Source organism: Talpa europaea (genome assembly GCF_964194135.1).
Source record: "Talpa europaea genome assembly, chromosome: 12".
NCBI classification, from domain to species: Eukaryota; Metazoa; Chordata; class Mammalia; order Eulipotyphla; family Talpidae; genus Talpa; species Talpa europaea.
In genome coordinates, this window is record NC_140079.1 from 95,940,952 (window position 1) to 95,958,757 (window position 17,806).

General features: G+C 50.0%; 1 protein-coding gene across 2 annotated transcripts in view; it reads right to left on the reverse strand.

Annotated features, from left to right (window-relative positions):
* The window catches only part of SNX29 (sorting nexin 29), a gene marked incomplete at its 3' end in the record, with an annotated part of 282,630 nt that overhangs the window by 44,521 nt on the left and 220,303 nt on the right, over nt 1-17,806 (reverse strand). For both annotated transcript variants that reach the window (XM_084250522.1, XM_084250521.1), the window contains exon 18: nt 112-252. In XM_084250522.1, the coding sequence (XP_084106648.1) occupies nt 112-252 (141 nt within the window). The remainder of the gene's footprint in view (nt 1-111; nt 253-17,806) is intronic.

The following is a 17,806-nucleotide window of genomic DNA, read 5'->3' on the forward strand; positions in this document are numbered from 1 at the left end:
GACCATTGCTGACCTAAAACCAGGGTTCAGGGGTCGGGGGACAGTCTCCTAACGGCCGCCAGCATCAAAAACGGAAGGAGCAAGGCGCCGAGGGGCGCTCCCGGGACATACCTTGTTTCCGATGGCCTTCTTGGGTGGGAAGTTGTAGGCCCTCACTTGAGGGTATTTGTTCTGTAGCTTGTGGTGCAAAGTTCTGAACTCCGCGTACCGCCGGTACACGTTCCACTCATCGTCTTTTATCCGGATGTAGACCTGTCAGGAAAAGAGGAAGAAAATGTAAACTTTTCTCTAAACACTCTCAGGACAAAGGGGCGGGGTTTGGACAAGACTCCGGCCATGTGCGCCCCGCTCCCTGCGCAGAGCTGGGGCTCAGTGGCACTGCTGAGCTTCAAGGGGCACACGGGGGTGTAAAAATCAAACTCATCTGGGAACCACGTGCTGTGGGTCATTGTCCGAGAGCTACAGAGGCCAGCAACTAATCCCAGAGAAGGCTTTCGCCCCTGAGTGTCCTGCTTCCGGCAGCAGTGGCAGGCTGCTGGGGGGCAGAAGTAGATCTGGGGGAGGAGAGAGGGAGATGACATCCGGATGGGATAAGCACAACTGGGCAGAACAGGTCTTTATTTTTATCAATATGTGATTTTTGAGAGAATGTTCTGAGGGTACAAAATGTAAGAGCTGTTTCATCAGCTTTTTCCAGGCCTTAACACCTCCCGGGGACACACAGCCACAAAATGACAAGGGGAAACAGCAAGGGAGAAGCCAATGCATTTTAGAAAATTACATGAGTTAAGAATATTACATGAGCCCAGAGAGTAAAACCTCCCGTGGTAAATAGCTGTGGTGATCCACAACTAGTAAATGTCAATACGCGTCTCACGAACCTTTGAAGCTGACAATTAGAGTAGTCAGGTTTTAACAGATTAAAAATACTAGCATCTCTGATGTGGCTGACAAATCGTGACTCTACATTGTTCGTAACACACACATTCAAAAGCCCATCGCTGAGCCTCCTCCTGCTGTGCCCTCACCAGCTTCCATGGCTGTCCCCGTGGCACAAGCTCGCCTGCCCACGCCTTCGACCTGGAGGTTTCCCCAGGGCCCTCTTCCCTGAGGAGCATCCACTGCACCTTCATTTGTAGGTCTCTGGCTCCCTCCGATGGCCCACCACCCACTTGGCCAGCATCTAAGTTAGACTGAGGCCCACTCGATAGTGAAAAGTGGCCAATGGGTACTTCTGCCTCCATGTTATCTGGAGGCCTGGGGCTAACAGGGAGGGCCCTGGAGGCCAACCAAGGCCTCAGCCCAAGCACCTGGTTCTCAGTTTCTGCTGTCGTGGCGGGGGGGGGGGGGGGGGGGCATGGGGGGGAGGGGCAGAGCCAGTTCTGATTTCTCTAATTGTCATTGTGATGAGGTTCTAGAAGAAATTCACCAGGAGTTGGGTTACCCACTGCCAAACCCAAGAGAGTAAAATGACATTATTCAGAACTCCCATAAAATATAAATCCCCTTAACACTAACCCTTGAGTCACCCACCATGTGCTGGATGCTGGCCAGACACCCGCCTATGCCTTCCCTTTCACACTCATGGTGTAAATGCTCCTTCTGGAGACACAGGCGGGGTTCAAAGAGTACACCTCATTTTTCCAGAGGCGGCAGGCACGTGAAGGACTTGTGCCCAGGCTGACGAATACTTTGCATCACAGACACAGTAGTGGCTGTGTCTCCCAAGGCCCTGGGGATTGAGCCAGCACTGTTGGCACTGGGCTCAGCAGCTGCTGATACTTCTGAGGCCCAAATGTCCCTTTCTGGGGCAGCTTATGTGTCCTCAGAATGGTCTTCTTGGTTCCAGATGTTCCAGCTGCATCTTTTCATTCACATTCTCCCTTCAGGAATCTAATGCCAATAAATCTCTTAAGTGGCCTGAACTGTCCTTAGGACAGTCCAGAAAGGGGGAAACTTGCTGACAGGGGAAACTTGCTTGCAAATTGTTATCTTAGAAAGACACTTAACCAAGTTGTGAACTTACTTCACTGAAGAACTGGAAGGGCTTATGCCCCAAATTGTTAAGTTGTTTGCTCTGTTTTACTTTGAAGGGCTCCCTCTTCCAAATTAAGCTTGATAGGCTTTGATTCTTCCTGCCTGAGCCACAAAGATAAAAACTCCTTGGAGGACTACAAAGAGCTGACCTCTTTGGCAAAACCCAAGTTCCCTTTTAAAACAAGCAATAAAAATCCACTTCAAGTCCAATCTCCTTGACTCAGCAAAAGAAAATGAAATAGGAGGCTAATATCTATAATCAGGAATTGGGGGAAAACTTCTGTTTTAAGAGGAAGTTTGGGGGTTGAGGTTTCAATCCCACTGGGAAGAATACCGAGGTCAGAACTTAACAGCACCAGGGGTAAGTAGAAGCTGGGCGCGGGAAGGTCACAATGAACAAAGTCCAGTGAGAAGATTAAGAACACCCACCGGAGCACCCTCGCAGTTTTCCTCAAGTCCCTCCCCAGTCAATACAGCCACCTGCTCTGCTGGGCATTCTTGCCTGGGCTCTTTAACCTGTCCTTGAACTTAATCTAAAGGGAATCATGCAGAGAATGCTTTGTGTCTGGTTTCTTTCACTGTTTGTGGGATAACCCTGTATCGTTGTGCAGAAGAATCCATTGTCCGTGTTCTTTGTTGCATAATATTCCACTGCACAAATATACTATAATTTATCTACCTGTTCTGCTGGGATGGGCATTTGAGCTATTTCCAATTGGGCGATTATGGGTAAGGTTGCTATGGGTATTTATGCACATGGCTTTTATACCATTTCTTTTGGGATTATAAATCTTTTGGTCAATGATCTCTTGGGATCATAGATCTAAATGTGAATGCTAACATCATAAAGCTATTAGATAAAAACACAGGAGAATATCTATGATTCTTACTCACAGCACAAAAGGGCACAAAGAACCTTCTGGGTGTTGCAAATGTCCTCTATCTCTGTGCAATGGTTATTACAAAGGTGTACACAAAAGTAAAAGTTAATTGAACTATACATGTAAGATTTATGCACCTGACATATTAAACCTGGACTTAAACTCAAAAGCAAAAATAACAGCTATGCCTTCACTGTCCTCAGAAGGGTGAACTTTTATCCTAATTTCTGGTCCTACGATGTCTAAACTCAGCTATAATGAGTGACCTGACTGGAAGTCAGATGTCTGTGTTGGAGGGGTCCAGAGTCAACTCAGCCTCAAGTCTCAGGCAACCTGATTGGAATTCCTACTTGATCTCTTACTAGCCAAGTGATTCTGGGTTACTGAATTCACCTCTTCAAAACTCCCCCTTGCATCTATGCGCACAGGAGGGAAGGAGCAGGAGGAGAAGGGTAAAGACAGGCAGAGGGAGAATGAAGAGTTAAACACGCCTTTGAAGTCAGCTGAAGTCCCAGATGTGCTTTAAGCATTTGCTGGGTGCAGGCTTGTCAGCCAGCGCACACTGCAGCCTGCCTGTGAGAGGGAGCAGGGTGTGGAGTAACAGCATGGGCGGTGGAGGGAGAGGCCTGGGTTCAATCCCCACTCTTCCCCTTTCGAGCTGTAACTCTGGGGGTAATACTCCACTTTAAGACTCAACTTCTCAATCTGTAAAATGGGGACAACACCCATCTTGCTGGGAGGCTGTGGGAGGCTGCGCCTGACTGGCAGTGAGCAGCGGTAGCTGTATTGTAACCCATCACCTTCATCGTCATCTGCCTTTGTGTACACAAACTTCCCCATTACAGAATTAGGGGTAATTATAGGATGTGCAATCATGAAATTAAAGCAGGTAATTACTATGCCTAATTAATTGTCAAATGCTAGGCGGGAGAAGAAACACAAACAATGCACTGTCTGTGGGTCGGGCAGTTAAGCCTCCCCTTTGCTTCCAAAAAACTGTCAACAAAAACAGCAGAGTTTGGGCAATGACCCTCTTGGGCGGGTGTTCAAGAACTGAAACAAAACCTGGGGTGCGTTGCTCCCTATCAGTATGACTCAGGAGCTCGTCACACCTCCTGTGTGCTGCAGGCCAGCCTGGCTGTCACAGCAGCACCAGGCTTCCCGGACACAAGGGCTATTTTAGGAGGAAGACCTCGCGGGAGATACTTGATGGAGGCTGTAAGTCTCTGCAAGAGCAGACCCTGCAGAGCAGCCTGGCGGCGTGAGGGCCACAAAATTCTGGGACAAATGCTCGCCTGCACACCGCAGGTATGGAAACAACCAGGCAGGACGGCCCCTTCCTTCACACAGGTCAATGAAGCCTTGTCCCTTTCAAACATCAGGCGACTTTCCTATCAAATTTCGGAGAGTGAGGACGTCCAAACTGGGCCTTCAGCGACGCTGCCTAGAGCGGAGGCCACATGGTCAGGGAAAAATCAAGTGCTGCAAACTCCAGACTCCAATGCCTTTGCTGCAGACAGTTAAAGACAAAGACAGTCTGATGACATTAATATTACAAAGAATCTTTTAAAAAGTGGCTTGGTCCTAATTCATTTTGCTTCCTTAATATCCGAGGAATGAAATGATTTGTGTTTTGGTTGGCAGCCCATGTTAATGTATCCTAACAAAACTTTCCTTTTAATGAAATGGCTTCATGTGTTATTAACTATAAGTGTCTTCGTTGCTAGAACAAAATGCCTGAATTACTGTATGGCCACGCTGATCGAGTGATATTATTGCCGCCAAACGCTGAGAAGGTGATAAATAACTTAGCCAGAGAAAAACGACGTTTCAGTTGGCTGGGTTATGCAAATGAGGCCAGCTAGTCAAAATGGAAATGCATTATTTACTGAGATTTGCCACACCGCCCCACATACCTTTCAAGGAGGAGGAGATGGAACAAATGGTTTAGAAGTGGCACAGACTCAGTCCAGCCGGCTCTCCCTGGGACAGCCATCTACAATCATCCACAAGGACTGACCTGCAGCCTCTTCACTTCAGGGGTATGTGGACAGGACAGGAAGGAGGCCAAGGAGGCCAGGAGGGATGAGAGGACATGCTGAATTTGGGGTAAGCCATGTTCCAGATGTCACAGAATAAAGGGGTGGAGCTGCAGGGCCCCTGTCATTGCTGTTCCCTCTGCCTAGAATGCTTGTCCCCTCAATCCCTTTAGCTTCTGGTTCAACTGTCACTGCTATTTCCCAGCACAGCCACCATCTGGCCTGTACTTCTTTATCTGTTCCTCTCAACCTGAGGACAAGCTCCACGAGCCAGGGATCTGCTGGACTGTGTGCACTGCTGTGCTCCTACCCCACTACAGAGGCCCAACACAGTCACTGAGATACATTTCTACAAAGGATGGATCGATGGATGGCCAGATGGACACAGGTAATTTTGCTCAGATGTCCAGTGGAACACAGATGAGCAGTTGATAGGTTGCGCCCTCGCCAGCCCCAGAGAGGCAGGACGTCTGTCACTTTCTGCATCTGCACATATGCTCCAGAAGCATCTCATCCACAGGCCAGGGCTGCTGTGAACCTGGCCTGTCACCTACCCGAAGCACCCCTTTCGCTCTGAGTTAAAGTCCAGGACTAGACAAGGCATGGGCAGGACTATCTCTGATGACTACCAGGTACAAATGGACCTAGAGGACTTGTGGGTTCCCTTCTGCTAATGGACCCTCCAGCTCCCTCAGGCCCATGGCAGAGCCTCTGCTTAGCCAGAGGCCCACCGCAGCCATCAGTCCTACCTGCTGCCAATACGAGCCCCAGCCAGAGAATGAAGGAGGAGAGACAGCAGCAAGGTGGTCCCTTCAAGGGGTTGAAGACACCCTTGTCCCAAGGCTGGGCCAGGGCCTGAGTGTCCTGGTGCCACATCTGGGGGCTACAAACTCTCGTGCACCAACTGTGCCTTCTCCCCCATGCTGCGCCTTCACAGCACCGCTGGCCATTTCACTAACATGCTAGTCTGGCCTTTGTGACAAGGGGACATAAGGAACAGGCCCAAGTGTCATTCTGGTTTTGAATAGGCAAGCGCAAGAAGCCCCGCACCCTCCTCCCCACCCCAAGCTAATGGGGTGACAGAGACCACCCACAGGCAGCCGTGCCCGAGTCTGGTGGCCTCATAGGGTCAGCAGGGGCAGTAACGCAGGGGCATGGAGAAAATCACCAGGGCCAGTCCTTGAGGGCACGTGAGCCTTCCCTGGGGACTCAGAAATAGCTGCACTCATTCTGATGAAGCTGATCTCCAGCAATCAAGTTGCTGGGGGCTCCGGGGGCTGTGTTTGGGGAATTTAAAAGAAATGACTTCATCCTCCAGTCACATGTTCCAGCCTGAACATTTGAGTCACATACTTTATATATACATGCACATTAAATGCTATATAGAGCATAATATGCAATCACACATTCTGGAGTGGACATATATGTACTGCATCATGCATTTTTTTTTTTCCCACTTGCTAAAACCACCTTACTCACTCTGTAACACAGAAGCTATGGCTTGTGTCACCCTCCCTGGGAAAGCAGGAAAATCTTCCAGTTCTCTCTTCACAGAAATAAATACCAGTCACATCCTCTTGGGGTAGGGAAGCTTTCAGAAATTATTTTGAAATAATTTAATGCAGGCACTACTTAGGATATATTGAAAAGTATGTGTGTACGTGCACTGCTCTATCCCCCCCCCCCCAAATAAGGCCCTCTGAACAGAGGTGATTTCCAAATGTGGGTAGAGTTTTATTATCTTTACTGTCTTCTTGGTTTCATTATGGTTTTGTGGGTTTTCCAAATTTCTTCCCTCCACTGAATACTGAGACTTTGGTGAAAGAAGAATTAAATGCAATTTCTCAAGGTAAGTGGGACTTCTGGTGGGCACCGTGAGGACAAAGTAGCTAATTCTCCCTGTTGCCTCCAAACACCATCGGACACATGTTAATATGTAGACAGTGTGAGGTGACACCCCTGAAGTCAGATGGAACTGCCTCTATCATCCAGGAGCAAAGAGGAAACTTCCACCAGTGGAGAGGGTGGCAAGCAAGTCTCGTGAGGGCTGGGGACCAGGCAGCGCTGCCCAAGGCAGGAGACTGAGTGGGGTACCCCATATGATGGCTGAGACCTGGGGTGTTTGACATGGTGGGGTCCACACTGGTGTGGGTTCTTGTTATCGAAAGACATTTCAAGCAAGACCCTCCTGGAAGATCTGCTGTTCCAAATTGTTTCTCCATGTGCCTTAATTTCAAAATGCAAAATGAGGAGAAACATAGCCCCTCCCTTCTAGGATTGTGTTTAAGGTCGGCCAGTTGGCTTGGGATGCAAATAAAAACCAGCCATTATTAGCAAAAGCTATGTACTTGTGCTACAGAGTTCACACATTAGTGAGGCAGACAGACATAGAAAAAGACAAAATCTATAGGCCAACAGAATAAAGGTTATGACAGAGGGAAGCACAATGGGCATAAGACAGAAGCAGCATGGAAGGCATATGGAGGCCATCAAGGAAGGCTTCCTGAAGGAGGCAGTGTGAAGCCTTAAAGGGCAGGGAGGGGGAGGCAGGAACGCGCGATCTCGGCCAAAGCTACATAAGACAAGTGTTCTCTTTTGCTTGATTACACAAGGTCTTTCCAACTCAAATGTTCTTAAGAACAGTATATTAGTAAGAATGAAATGATTATAGAAGAGTTTAGCATCTGAACAAGCAGTACATTCAACTCTGGAAATTAGTAAAGAAATGTGCCCCCAAAAGCTGGCTCTGAATGAACACACTGGGACTGTTCAGTGCATTGGGGTTCCAAGATGTGGGCTGAGTGATCAATTATCATTCAGCCAAGAGGCTCTTGTATAAACGAATGGGCTGGGCAGGCAATAATTCAGCAAGGATGCCCATTAGTGTCCTTTCTAATGTGATTAAGAATGACCCTCTTCTTCCTACTGCTGCTAATTGTCCTGGAAGGAGCTGGCAGCTTCTCTCAATGTACAACACTCAATCCATGCCAGGCTCTGCTCTGTCTCAACAGGAGCTGGGTGCTTCTCTCCTGGAGAGACACTTAGAGATAGTCCAATAGCAACCCTGGTCCTTCTCTTCGCTATCACAGACTCTCTGATTGCCAAGAAGAGAAACTAATTTGCTACTTCAGGAAAATGGGGACTTGCTGGAAGGATACAAAGATACTCCAGAGAATCAAGCCTGAAAGTGCTGCTGGACTTTCTGCAGCGCTGGGCCAGGAGCCAAAGAGTCACCAGTACTGGGGCAGGTAGCTGGTGTCCTACACTCAGTTTCTCCACTTGAGCCCACCTGATTCTGCTCTATCAAGTACTTTCTCTGCTTCCTGAGTTCATGATCCAAACATGACACCCCTATACCTTGATCCTATACATTTAGACCGATCCAAATAACACTCGCCTGATCCCAAATATTCAAGAGACAGCCTCCATGGTGAACACAGTGTTCACTGGACCCAGGCTTGACCAAAGCTCAGCCTCTGTGCTTCCTGGGGAGCCCAGTTCAGCCTTGATGCTAAAGTCAGTCACAAGATCATGGTCTGGCCAGCCAAAGCCCTGCCTTCACCACAGTAAGTGCATTTTGCCCAAGCCAAGTCATCTGGGAGTCTGTATGACTAGGAACTGAGTGTGGGTTTTTGAATTATACTTGGCCCGTGAGGCTGTAAGCTCAGAGCAGCCAGTGGCCCTGGAAAGGAGAGAAACCTACCACAGAATTATGCCACTGCAGGGTGGGAGGGGCAGAGCAGAGGGGTGGAAAGAGATTGAGTTCCTGGATCAAGCTGTACCTGAACTGTGATCACATAAGCCAATACATTCAGTTCTGTTTAAGCCAGTTTAAGGTGAGGGTTTGAGGGTTTTGCTACTTGCAATCAAAAGAATTCAGACCAAAAGAGAATCTGATTAGGCCCAGTAACTGGACAGTTGTCCCTTAGGTGGGTCCACTCTGGGCCAACTAGCTATAGCAAGTGCCTGCTTGTGTACATATGGGTAGTGAGAAAATTAGAGGAGAAGCAGAGGAGACTAGAAAAGCACCCCAAAGAATACTGGTTCCTTGGTGCCCAAAGTCTTCCTGGTTCTGGGCTGAATAGGGCCTTTAACTTATTTGCACAAAAAGCAAAGCTTCTTCTGGGAGCCAACACAGTGATGTGGTGCCATCAGCAGGCCTGCAAGTGCTTCCCTTCTCACTCTAGAAACAGGACAAGTGGGGGCTTTCTAGCAAAAATAAATAAATAAATAAATGAAGAGTAGGACTCCCCACTTAGAAGTGATCCTGGAACAAACATGAAATCCCAGGGGTCATGGAGCAAGACGGCCTGGCATGTCAATGTGTGTCCACACCAGATCTTCCTTCCGCCTGTGCATTTCTTTCTCCCAGGTCTCTCTGTGTTCTTCAAAATGAGTTGGCATCCCTGCCTTGGCATTCCAGAGACCCACCCTGATCAAATGCAGTTAGGAAGCTTTAATAATGCCCAAAGGGTGGTGTCAAGATTGGGCAGAGATGCTCCAAGACTAATTCAGCTGAGAAGGCACACGTGGGGTATGTGGTTGGTGTGCCTCCCAAAGGCCTCCGCGTGCCTGCACGTGCCACCCAGAGCCCAGGTGAGGCTGCTCAGGCTCTACCCAGAGCATCACAGATGTGCTGCTCTATACAGCTGCCAGCCTGTGCTCATGGTCTTTAATCTTCCTCTTGAAAAGCATCCAATTTAAGAAATTCTGCTGCAATCATTTCAAAAAATAAAAAACAAACAGAACAATAGAACATTTCAGATATGATAGGAGAGCTCCATGTACCTCTGGCTAACGTGAGCTTAAAAGGAGACTTGAGTCATCAGAAGGACCCTGTGTCCTCCCACACAACCGAGTTCACAGACTGTGTGCAGACCACAGACACCGTAATACTGCTCATTTACTCCACATGCGCACTTCCCTGTGAGTCTATGGGATGCCTGTGGGGAAGCCTGTTTTTAAGAAAGTTCTGATGTGCAATATGGGGCTGGGATGGACATTTTGTCACCTCTCAGGTTTGCCAGGCACTGTTGTCATGGGGTCTCCTCTGCATTACTCTATGAGTAAAGCACAGTGCCTGGGGCCTCCCTGAAGACCTAGAGCCAGTAGGTGGCAGTGACCGGATTTGAACTTTAGTCTCTTCAAGGCCCAAACCTGCTTCTTCTTGGTGGCTCTCTGACAGCCAGAGTCTACATGTGCAGGCTTCTGTGCGTGACACCCCATCCAGGCCTCTGCACGAATCAAGACTGGGTCAGAGCATGCCCGTCATCCACGAGATGAAAACTGGGAAGCCAAACAGGTAGCTCCTGTGACAGAGGCGAGGAGGAAGATACCTGGATCCAAAATTCAAGGAGGGAAGAGACAAGAGCAGTGCTCCTGGGAGGAAAGAGGTCTTCCGGGCACATGGCGGGAGAGCCAGGGCGGCAGCAGGCAGCCACCGCCACCTAGAGGTCAGTGACAGACATGGCAGACACTGGCCAAACTTCCATGGTTTGCTCTGCCTGTGGCTGACCAGGAAGGGGAGTTTCTCAACGAACAGACCTTTGACAGGATAAACAAGGGTTAGAAGATCAGCCTAGAGTGTTAGAAGCGGTGGGTTCTTTAGAAAATGCTATCGTATACCAAGGGCTGACTGGTTGCCCACATGAGACTCTGGGCTCTGGGGTGGAGAAGGGTCTTAGAGATAGCTGACGGTCTTGGGTCTTCTCAAAAGGACAAGAACACCTGTCAGTGTGGATGAAGCTGGCGCTCTGCCTCCCCACCTCTCCAGGCCACAGTCAGAGTGGTGGCTCCAATGCACACACGAAAGCACTGCAAGGCTCCATGTTGCGTCTAAACGCCTGGATGTGGCTCTGAGGGCACAGGAGGGTATTCCCTGGTGGTTTTTCCGATTCAAGCCAGCAGTGAGCAGCCCTGTCCAGCAGCACCTGGCAGGCATGGACACTCTCAACTGGCCACTGAGTCAATGAGCTCTACTCGAAGGTCCCCAGATGCTGTGCTATACCACCTCTGTATCACCAGGGTTCTGGGTATGCAATTCTTTCAACCTTTTTCAAAGAGTTCTTTGTAGCCATTAGGAATTGCATTTGGCTACAAGAGCCCTAATCATTGTATTTTCTCGAGTGCAACCAGACATGACGGAAGCAGTCCAGGACTGGTTCAGCTGCACTACAGAGTCATCAGGGACCAAGTATTTTCTGGCATTCTGCTCTGCCATCCTCACTATACAGCGGCCATCCTCAAGGTCACCTCATGGACCAAGATGACTGCTGGAGCTCCAGCTCTCCCATCTGAAGTCCAGACGCCAAAGGAACACTGAGGAGGAGCAAAGAGGAGAAGGACAAGGCATATACCATCCAAATGAAGTACCTCCTTTAAGCAGCTCTCCTAGGAAATCACATCCAGCCCATCCACCAATATCTCACCGGCAGATTTTAATCCCACAGCCATATGTAGCTGCAAGGGAGGCTGCTCCCTTGTACATTGCCTGGGCTCTGTTATTAGGAGATAAGTGAGAAAAGGATATTTTGGGTAAGCAACCATACAGGTTATTTTATATTTATATATATATATATGTGTGTGTGTGTGTGTGTGTGTGTATATATATATATATATATACCACCACATCTTGATGGAAGGAAGGCCAGTGAACAAAAAGAATCCCAAGATACCACCTCTGTCCTCTAAATGCCTGTAATCAGACTAAGGACTAAGAAAATGCAGCTGAAAAAACAAATGACAACGTCAAGCAGAACTAATATGCACTCTTGGAAGGGAACATTTTGTGCAAACAGGAAGGCAGTGACTTACTGAGCACTTACATTTTACTGGGCACTGGCTAGTAGGTGTGGTATTTTTACCTCTCCTAGTGTCCATAACAACCATGTAAAGTATGATTAGCCCCACTTAGCAGAAGGGGAAAAAACCTGGAAGGAGTAACGTGATGTGCCCAGGGCTACACATCTGCCTGCTCTGGTTCATTAGTGATGGTACAGAGGGGAGGAATCCACAGTCATGGTAACAGGGAGCGGTGGCATGTGGACAGTGAATTTAACACTCCTGTTTTAGGGACTCTGGGTGGCTGGTTTGTGGAAACACTGCATTTGTACTTTGCGGGGGGGGGGGTGTAGGAGGAGGCACATGCTGCCCCCAGGTCAAACGGCCCCAGGTCTTGCTGCTGGGAATCCTTTTTGCATTTAGGGCCCCTGTGCCTGGAGAAAGTGGATGCTTCACTGCTTGCCAAAATGAAGGCCACCTTCAAGTCCCACATTATATTCCTTGTCCTAGCAAACAGCCTAAGAAGTGACAACTACAGTCAGAACAAGGTGCAATTCTATTTTAAAACCCAGCTTGAAAAGGACAGAACTGAGATCTGGGACTGGAGCAGACATGACAGGTCTGTCCTGGAGCACCATGCCTGCCCAAACTCTGGCCACCCCCCCCCCAGCTCTCTCCTCACAGCAAGGGACTGACACTCAGAGGGAGTCACACTGCAGTCCAACTTGTCTCTGTATGGGTACGCCCCTCCTCTCATGTCAGCAAGCCCTACTCAGCCCATGCAGCCCCTCCTCTAAGAATGGCCTCCTGAGCCCCGCACTCCTTCCTGCCTCCCAGGTGCCCTCCTCTGAGTGCTGGTACTTCTCTCCCCACCACCTGATGGGCACCTGTCTTTGATTGCTGGCTCCCTAACCTCTGAACTTTAATCTCCTTCTCCGCTCGATCAGGCACAAGCACCCAGCATTGCCACCCCCTGTGTAGGGACATACTCAGAGCCAGCATTACACTAAGTATGTCCCGCCCTTCAGAACACTCAACCTCAGAGCTCCTGACATTTAGAACCAGATCATCCTGCAGGGGGAAGTCCTGTGCAGTGCAGGACACTTTGCAGTACCCCTGACCTGTACCCACTAGTAGCAATCTCTCCCTTTGCTGGTCCCTGCCCTCCAGCTGTGACATCCAGGAATGCCTCTGGACATTCCTGGACATTGCCAGCCACTCCTGGTTGAAAATCACTGAAGGACATTAATTCGGAGAAGCCCAGCAACTTGCCCAGGGTCAAGAACTTGTCCTAAATAACTTACAGCAATTCTTACCCTAAAACTCACAACAATCCGAGAGAATGGCTACAGCTGCTCCTCTCCCATGATGACAACACTGAGGTTCAGAGAGGCTGACTTACTTGCCTAAAGTTACACAGCTAGGAACGGGCCGTTTCTGGAACTGGGTCAGAGACTGCGTGGCTGAAGCCGCTGGTGCAGTCAATGCAGTACCTGCTTGTCAGGACAGAAGAGGGGGAGTGGCTGCCAGCACCCAGGGCGGCTCCAGTTGTTCAGAACCACCTGTGTCTGAAGTCGCCCGGGCCCTGCTTGGTGGGCTTCCGTGTTTATCTTGGGGCCGGACGGCTGCTGGGGCTCTCTCTGGTTGGTAAGTAAAACAGCGAGGGACGCGGGTCAGCTCGCACACTGGGCCACCCCCGTGGTTAAATGATGGGTTCCAGGAGGCAGCCACCACTCGGTGATGAGTTACTAACACCCCGACCCGAGGGCTCCTTCTCCCCGCTCGAAGGCGGCCGCCGCCAAAGGAAATGAGATCTAAATCCAGCGGGGCCGGCAGGGAAGCTAATTTTCTATTACAGTGCATCTCCATTTTCTCACAGAGCCCTGAAATTGTGTTTACGAACATAATGTGTACTTTAGAGGAATGTGCTGAGGAGTAATGAGCACATAAATCTCCAGAGTTTGGGGGCCACTGGGTGGTGGATTGTTGAATAAAATAAAAATAGCAGTCAGCAGCCTGGCGCTCTTCCACTCAAGGACAGAAGTGGGACTGCTTGGCCTCTCAGTCGTGGGAGGGGAGCATTCGGTGAAGACCATGGTCGAAAGTCTTGTTAGGCCCCAACCCGACTGCTTCGTCCAGGTCCCCCAGGTTGCTTGTTGGGAAGGTGGGTGCCTTGCGTCCGGTCGGTCCCCCTGGCTCATGGGGTCTGGCTTCACTTTTGAGCTCAGTCCTTCATCAGCTCCTGCCAGGCCTCCCAAAAGGCCTCTGATCAACCAGCCTCCCCACTGCCACGACGCTGGCCTCACTCATCAACCACACCGTGAACTCTCTGAAATCTCACAGGCTCCTCGTCATACCGTCACACTCTGGGTGACGCCTGAGTGCCTCAGCCCAGCAGAGTCTGCCACACACCAGGCTGTCCAGGACGTGGGCAGCTCTGGGCCACCTAGAGCACAGACGTCTCTACTCTTTGGGAAGCCACCATCTTCCCCCTTGCACTGTGTGCTCTGGAAGGCACCGTGACCCAGGGCCAAGCCTGTCAGCCTGTCTTTTTCCCTTTGTCCTTGGCAACTTGTTCAAGAATGGACATGAGACCTCCTAGGATTTGCTGAGACTTTTGCAAGGGTTAATGAGCAGGTGTCGCCCTTTCCCTGACTGATGTGAAGTCTTATCCTATTTAGAGCTGCCAGACTTGACTTAAACCTGTGAGCAGAAAGCCTGTCTGAGAATATACCCCTCCCCCGAGCCCCTGATCAACCTGTGCCTGAAGCCAGCCCTGCCCCAGGACTATCCACACACAGGGAGTCATCAATTCCCTTTTTTGTTTAGGCCATTTTGGGTTGAATTTTCTGCCACTAGCAAGTGAAAGCACCAGACACGAACCTCACTACCCACTTTGCACAGCGTCATCTAGTGGAAGCAACTAACCCCAGCCTCTGCATATGCGCCACCCTCCCTGGCCCTGCTAAGCCACTTCTCACTGTGCTCTCTGCCTGTCCCTGCCCCATCATCTGCCTGGTGACATCCTCCTCATCTTGCAAAGCTCACTTTAACATCCTCTCCTCAGAACACGCTGCCCTGGTCTCTCCCACTGCCCCCAGCTGCACCCCATATTTCTGTGTTCCCAATGTGCTGGAGGCCAGTCCCCTTCCTGCCTGCTTCTGTGCTTGATATCTGTATTATGTGCTGCTTTACCTGTCTCCCCTGACCCCCAACTAGGCTGAGTACCACCTGAGGGTATGGAGTGTCACCCCCAGAGGAACACTCAGGAAATGTTCACTGAACCTGATCTGAGTGTCCCTTGATAGGAGGCCTTGAGGGCAGCCAGGTCAGTCAAAGTCCTTGGAGAGTTAATCACCGGGGATTGAACCGGCCTCTCTAGGTGGAGTCCAGTGAATGGAGAAACCAAAGCAAATCATTATCGTCTAGAAAGCAAAGGAAAATGCTCGAAGAGAGAAACTAGACAGGGCTGGAGGCAAGGGGCCAGCATGCCAAGCACCAACGCGATGTGCACACAGCCACGAGGCAGGCTTTTGGAAAATCCTGGCTGTGTCTCCGGGTGCTGGGCGGCCACTTCTGCAACCAGGAGCAAGGACTGAGGTCTCCGTGAAGGCAAGGGGACCGGCTCTGTGGCAGGCTTTTCCAGGCAACCATGTAGGCTAAAGGGTAACTGGGAAAATGACATGCATTTGAACCTTGACTGCTTCCCAGATGGGTGCACCTGCACAGGATATGTGGCAGGGAAGGATGATCATGAGGCAAGTGGATCTTGGGTGGCTAAAACAAAAAGCTTCCCGCTGCCACGGACAGCTGCACTCCCCTGTGGGGACGGTGGGCAGGAACTCAGCACGTGTGAGTGTCCTGAGAACGGAGTGAAACCTCCGCCAACCAGCGACGGGCGTCCGCTGGGTCACCCATCTCGCCACAGAGGGATTTCAACCCAGGGTTGGGTGGGATTGCACTGGAGTGCGCGCGGGGCGGGGCTTAGTGGAATGGCACAGGCTTTCGAGAAGGACAGGACTGAGTCTGGGTTTCATCACTTCTGAACCTCAGTGCTCAATTCCCAGGGTTACTGTGAGACAAAGGTATCCCCAGACCCCAAAGACCAGCACACGCTCATCGTCCTCATCTCCTCTGAGCGCGTCTTGATGAGAGAGGGCTCAGCTACTCTCATCTGATTTGGGGAGATTGTTATCTAAGGTAACCATTCAAAGCAGACATTTTGGAGACAAAGATATAGGGGAACGAAGGGTTAAAAGCCCTGCCCTGGTCCCTTCCTGACAACCTGAAAACAAAAGAGACACGTTGAAAGAGGCAGGATGCAGGGAGGAGGGCCCTGTGCTGTGCGCAGCGGGGCTATTTTAGCTTCTGTTCAGTAAAATGAAGCATTCTAATTAGTCACATCACAAGAACAATCTCAGGAGCGAGCTTTGCAAAACATCGCACGAGCTGACAGTGTGTCTGTTAACCTGTATTGCAATTCGGGCCAGGGTATTTCCAAAATGTCTCCAATTAGGCCTTCTGGCCAACTGGTTCCCATGATTCTGCTGTACCAACAAGAGAAAATTGATTTTATATTACGCATGAGGACAGCAGGCTGCTGGTTTATATCAGCCCCTTCCCGTTTATGAAATCTCAACCTGTCCACCTGGTTTCTCTGGACTTTTGTTTTCACAGCTTAAAAATGAGGCTGATAGGAGATAAAAATTGACCCACAAAGAATGTATTGAGAGTCTTTGGGGCACCCAGGACTAGACTAGACAACAGAAAAGTTTCCAGTTTTGATCTGTAGAATTCTGTGAAGAACAGGTTCCCACTAAACATACTTATGTCCACTCACAGAAAAAGGCAAGGCAGGAGGCATAGGGAGCTCACACGCCCCCTGACCCCCGCTGGGCCCCCTTCAACCATGAAAATCAGCGATTAAGAGTCATGGTTTTAGCTTGAAATTTAGAATCTTTATAGCCTGTCCCAGTCAAAGCTGTTCTATGGCTTACAGCGCTACATTTGGGGAGCAGGAGATAATACACACAGCAGCCATTCCTCCCGGAAGCTTAGGACGTCCCAGGGCCGAGTCCAAGGGCTTTCCGTGGGCTAACCCATTTATTTATCTCTCGCAACCCCGCACAGAGAGGTGAAGCCGCTTGCCCAAGGCCGCATGGTTGGCAGTGCAGTGCCACCAGTGCCACGCAAGACTGTGGACAGTACTCCAGGCAGGTCCTGCACCATGGTGACAGGAAAGGGTGAGGTACGTCCAGGCACACAAGGAGATTCTAGTTAGATCTTAGAAGGCAAGTGGGAGACAGGATGAAAAGGGGGAGAGATAGGATCCAGGCAGACAGAACACATACATTAGCAAGATCACAGGTGCAAATGTGAAGACAAATGCCTCAGTTTGAAGACAAACTGAGGGATGGGAGGACGTTTTTAGTGTTTAGTTCACCTCAAGTACAGGAGACCATCATCAAGACCTGGCCCACAGAATGTCAACTGAGTTGTCATTAGTTGGCAGGTAACACGAGATGCTTTTCCCAAGGGCTTGGAAAGCTGGGTAAGGAACCATTGTTGGGAAGTTCAAGGGCGGAAGCCACACACAAAGCTTCTGAGCAGAGCTCAGGACACTCGGCCTCAAGATCAGCCTGGCACCTGCACCTGCAGAGGCGTGTTAGTTCAGCATGTGAAATTGCCATCATTTGCAGCTCTTTACCCACAACAATGAAACTTTCATGGAGTTTGACCTGGTGCTCATCTAAGGCTTGTGAGGCTCAGGAAGGCAGTCCCGGCTTTGCCCATTTCTGCTGACAGAGCTCAGGTCCTCGGATCACACTGAGGCGGCCGGCCGCTGTAAGGGAAGACCCCAGCCACCTCAGCCTGGTGCCGTCAACATGCAATTCCCCCAGTGGGACCTGAGGGCTGGAGGAGGTAGCAGCTTTGCAGGATGCTCTGCCAGTTTCCATAGAGCAGAGGATGGAGTCTTTTGCTCATTATCATAGTCTCAGCACTCTCCCCATGAGAAGCAAATTGAGTGAATGAATGAATGAATGAATGACCGACCAAAAGAACTGAAGA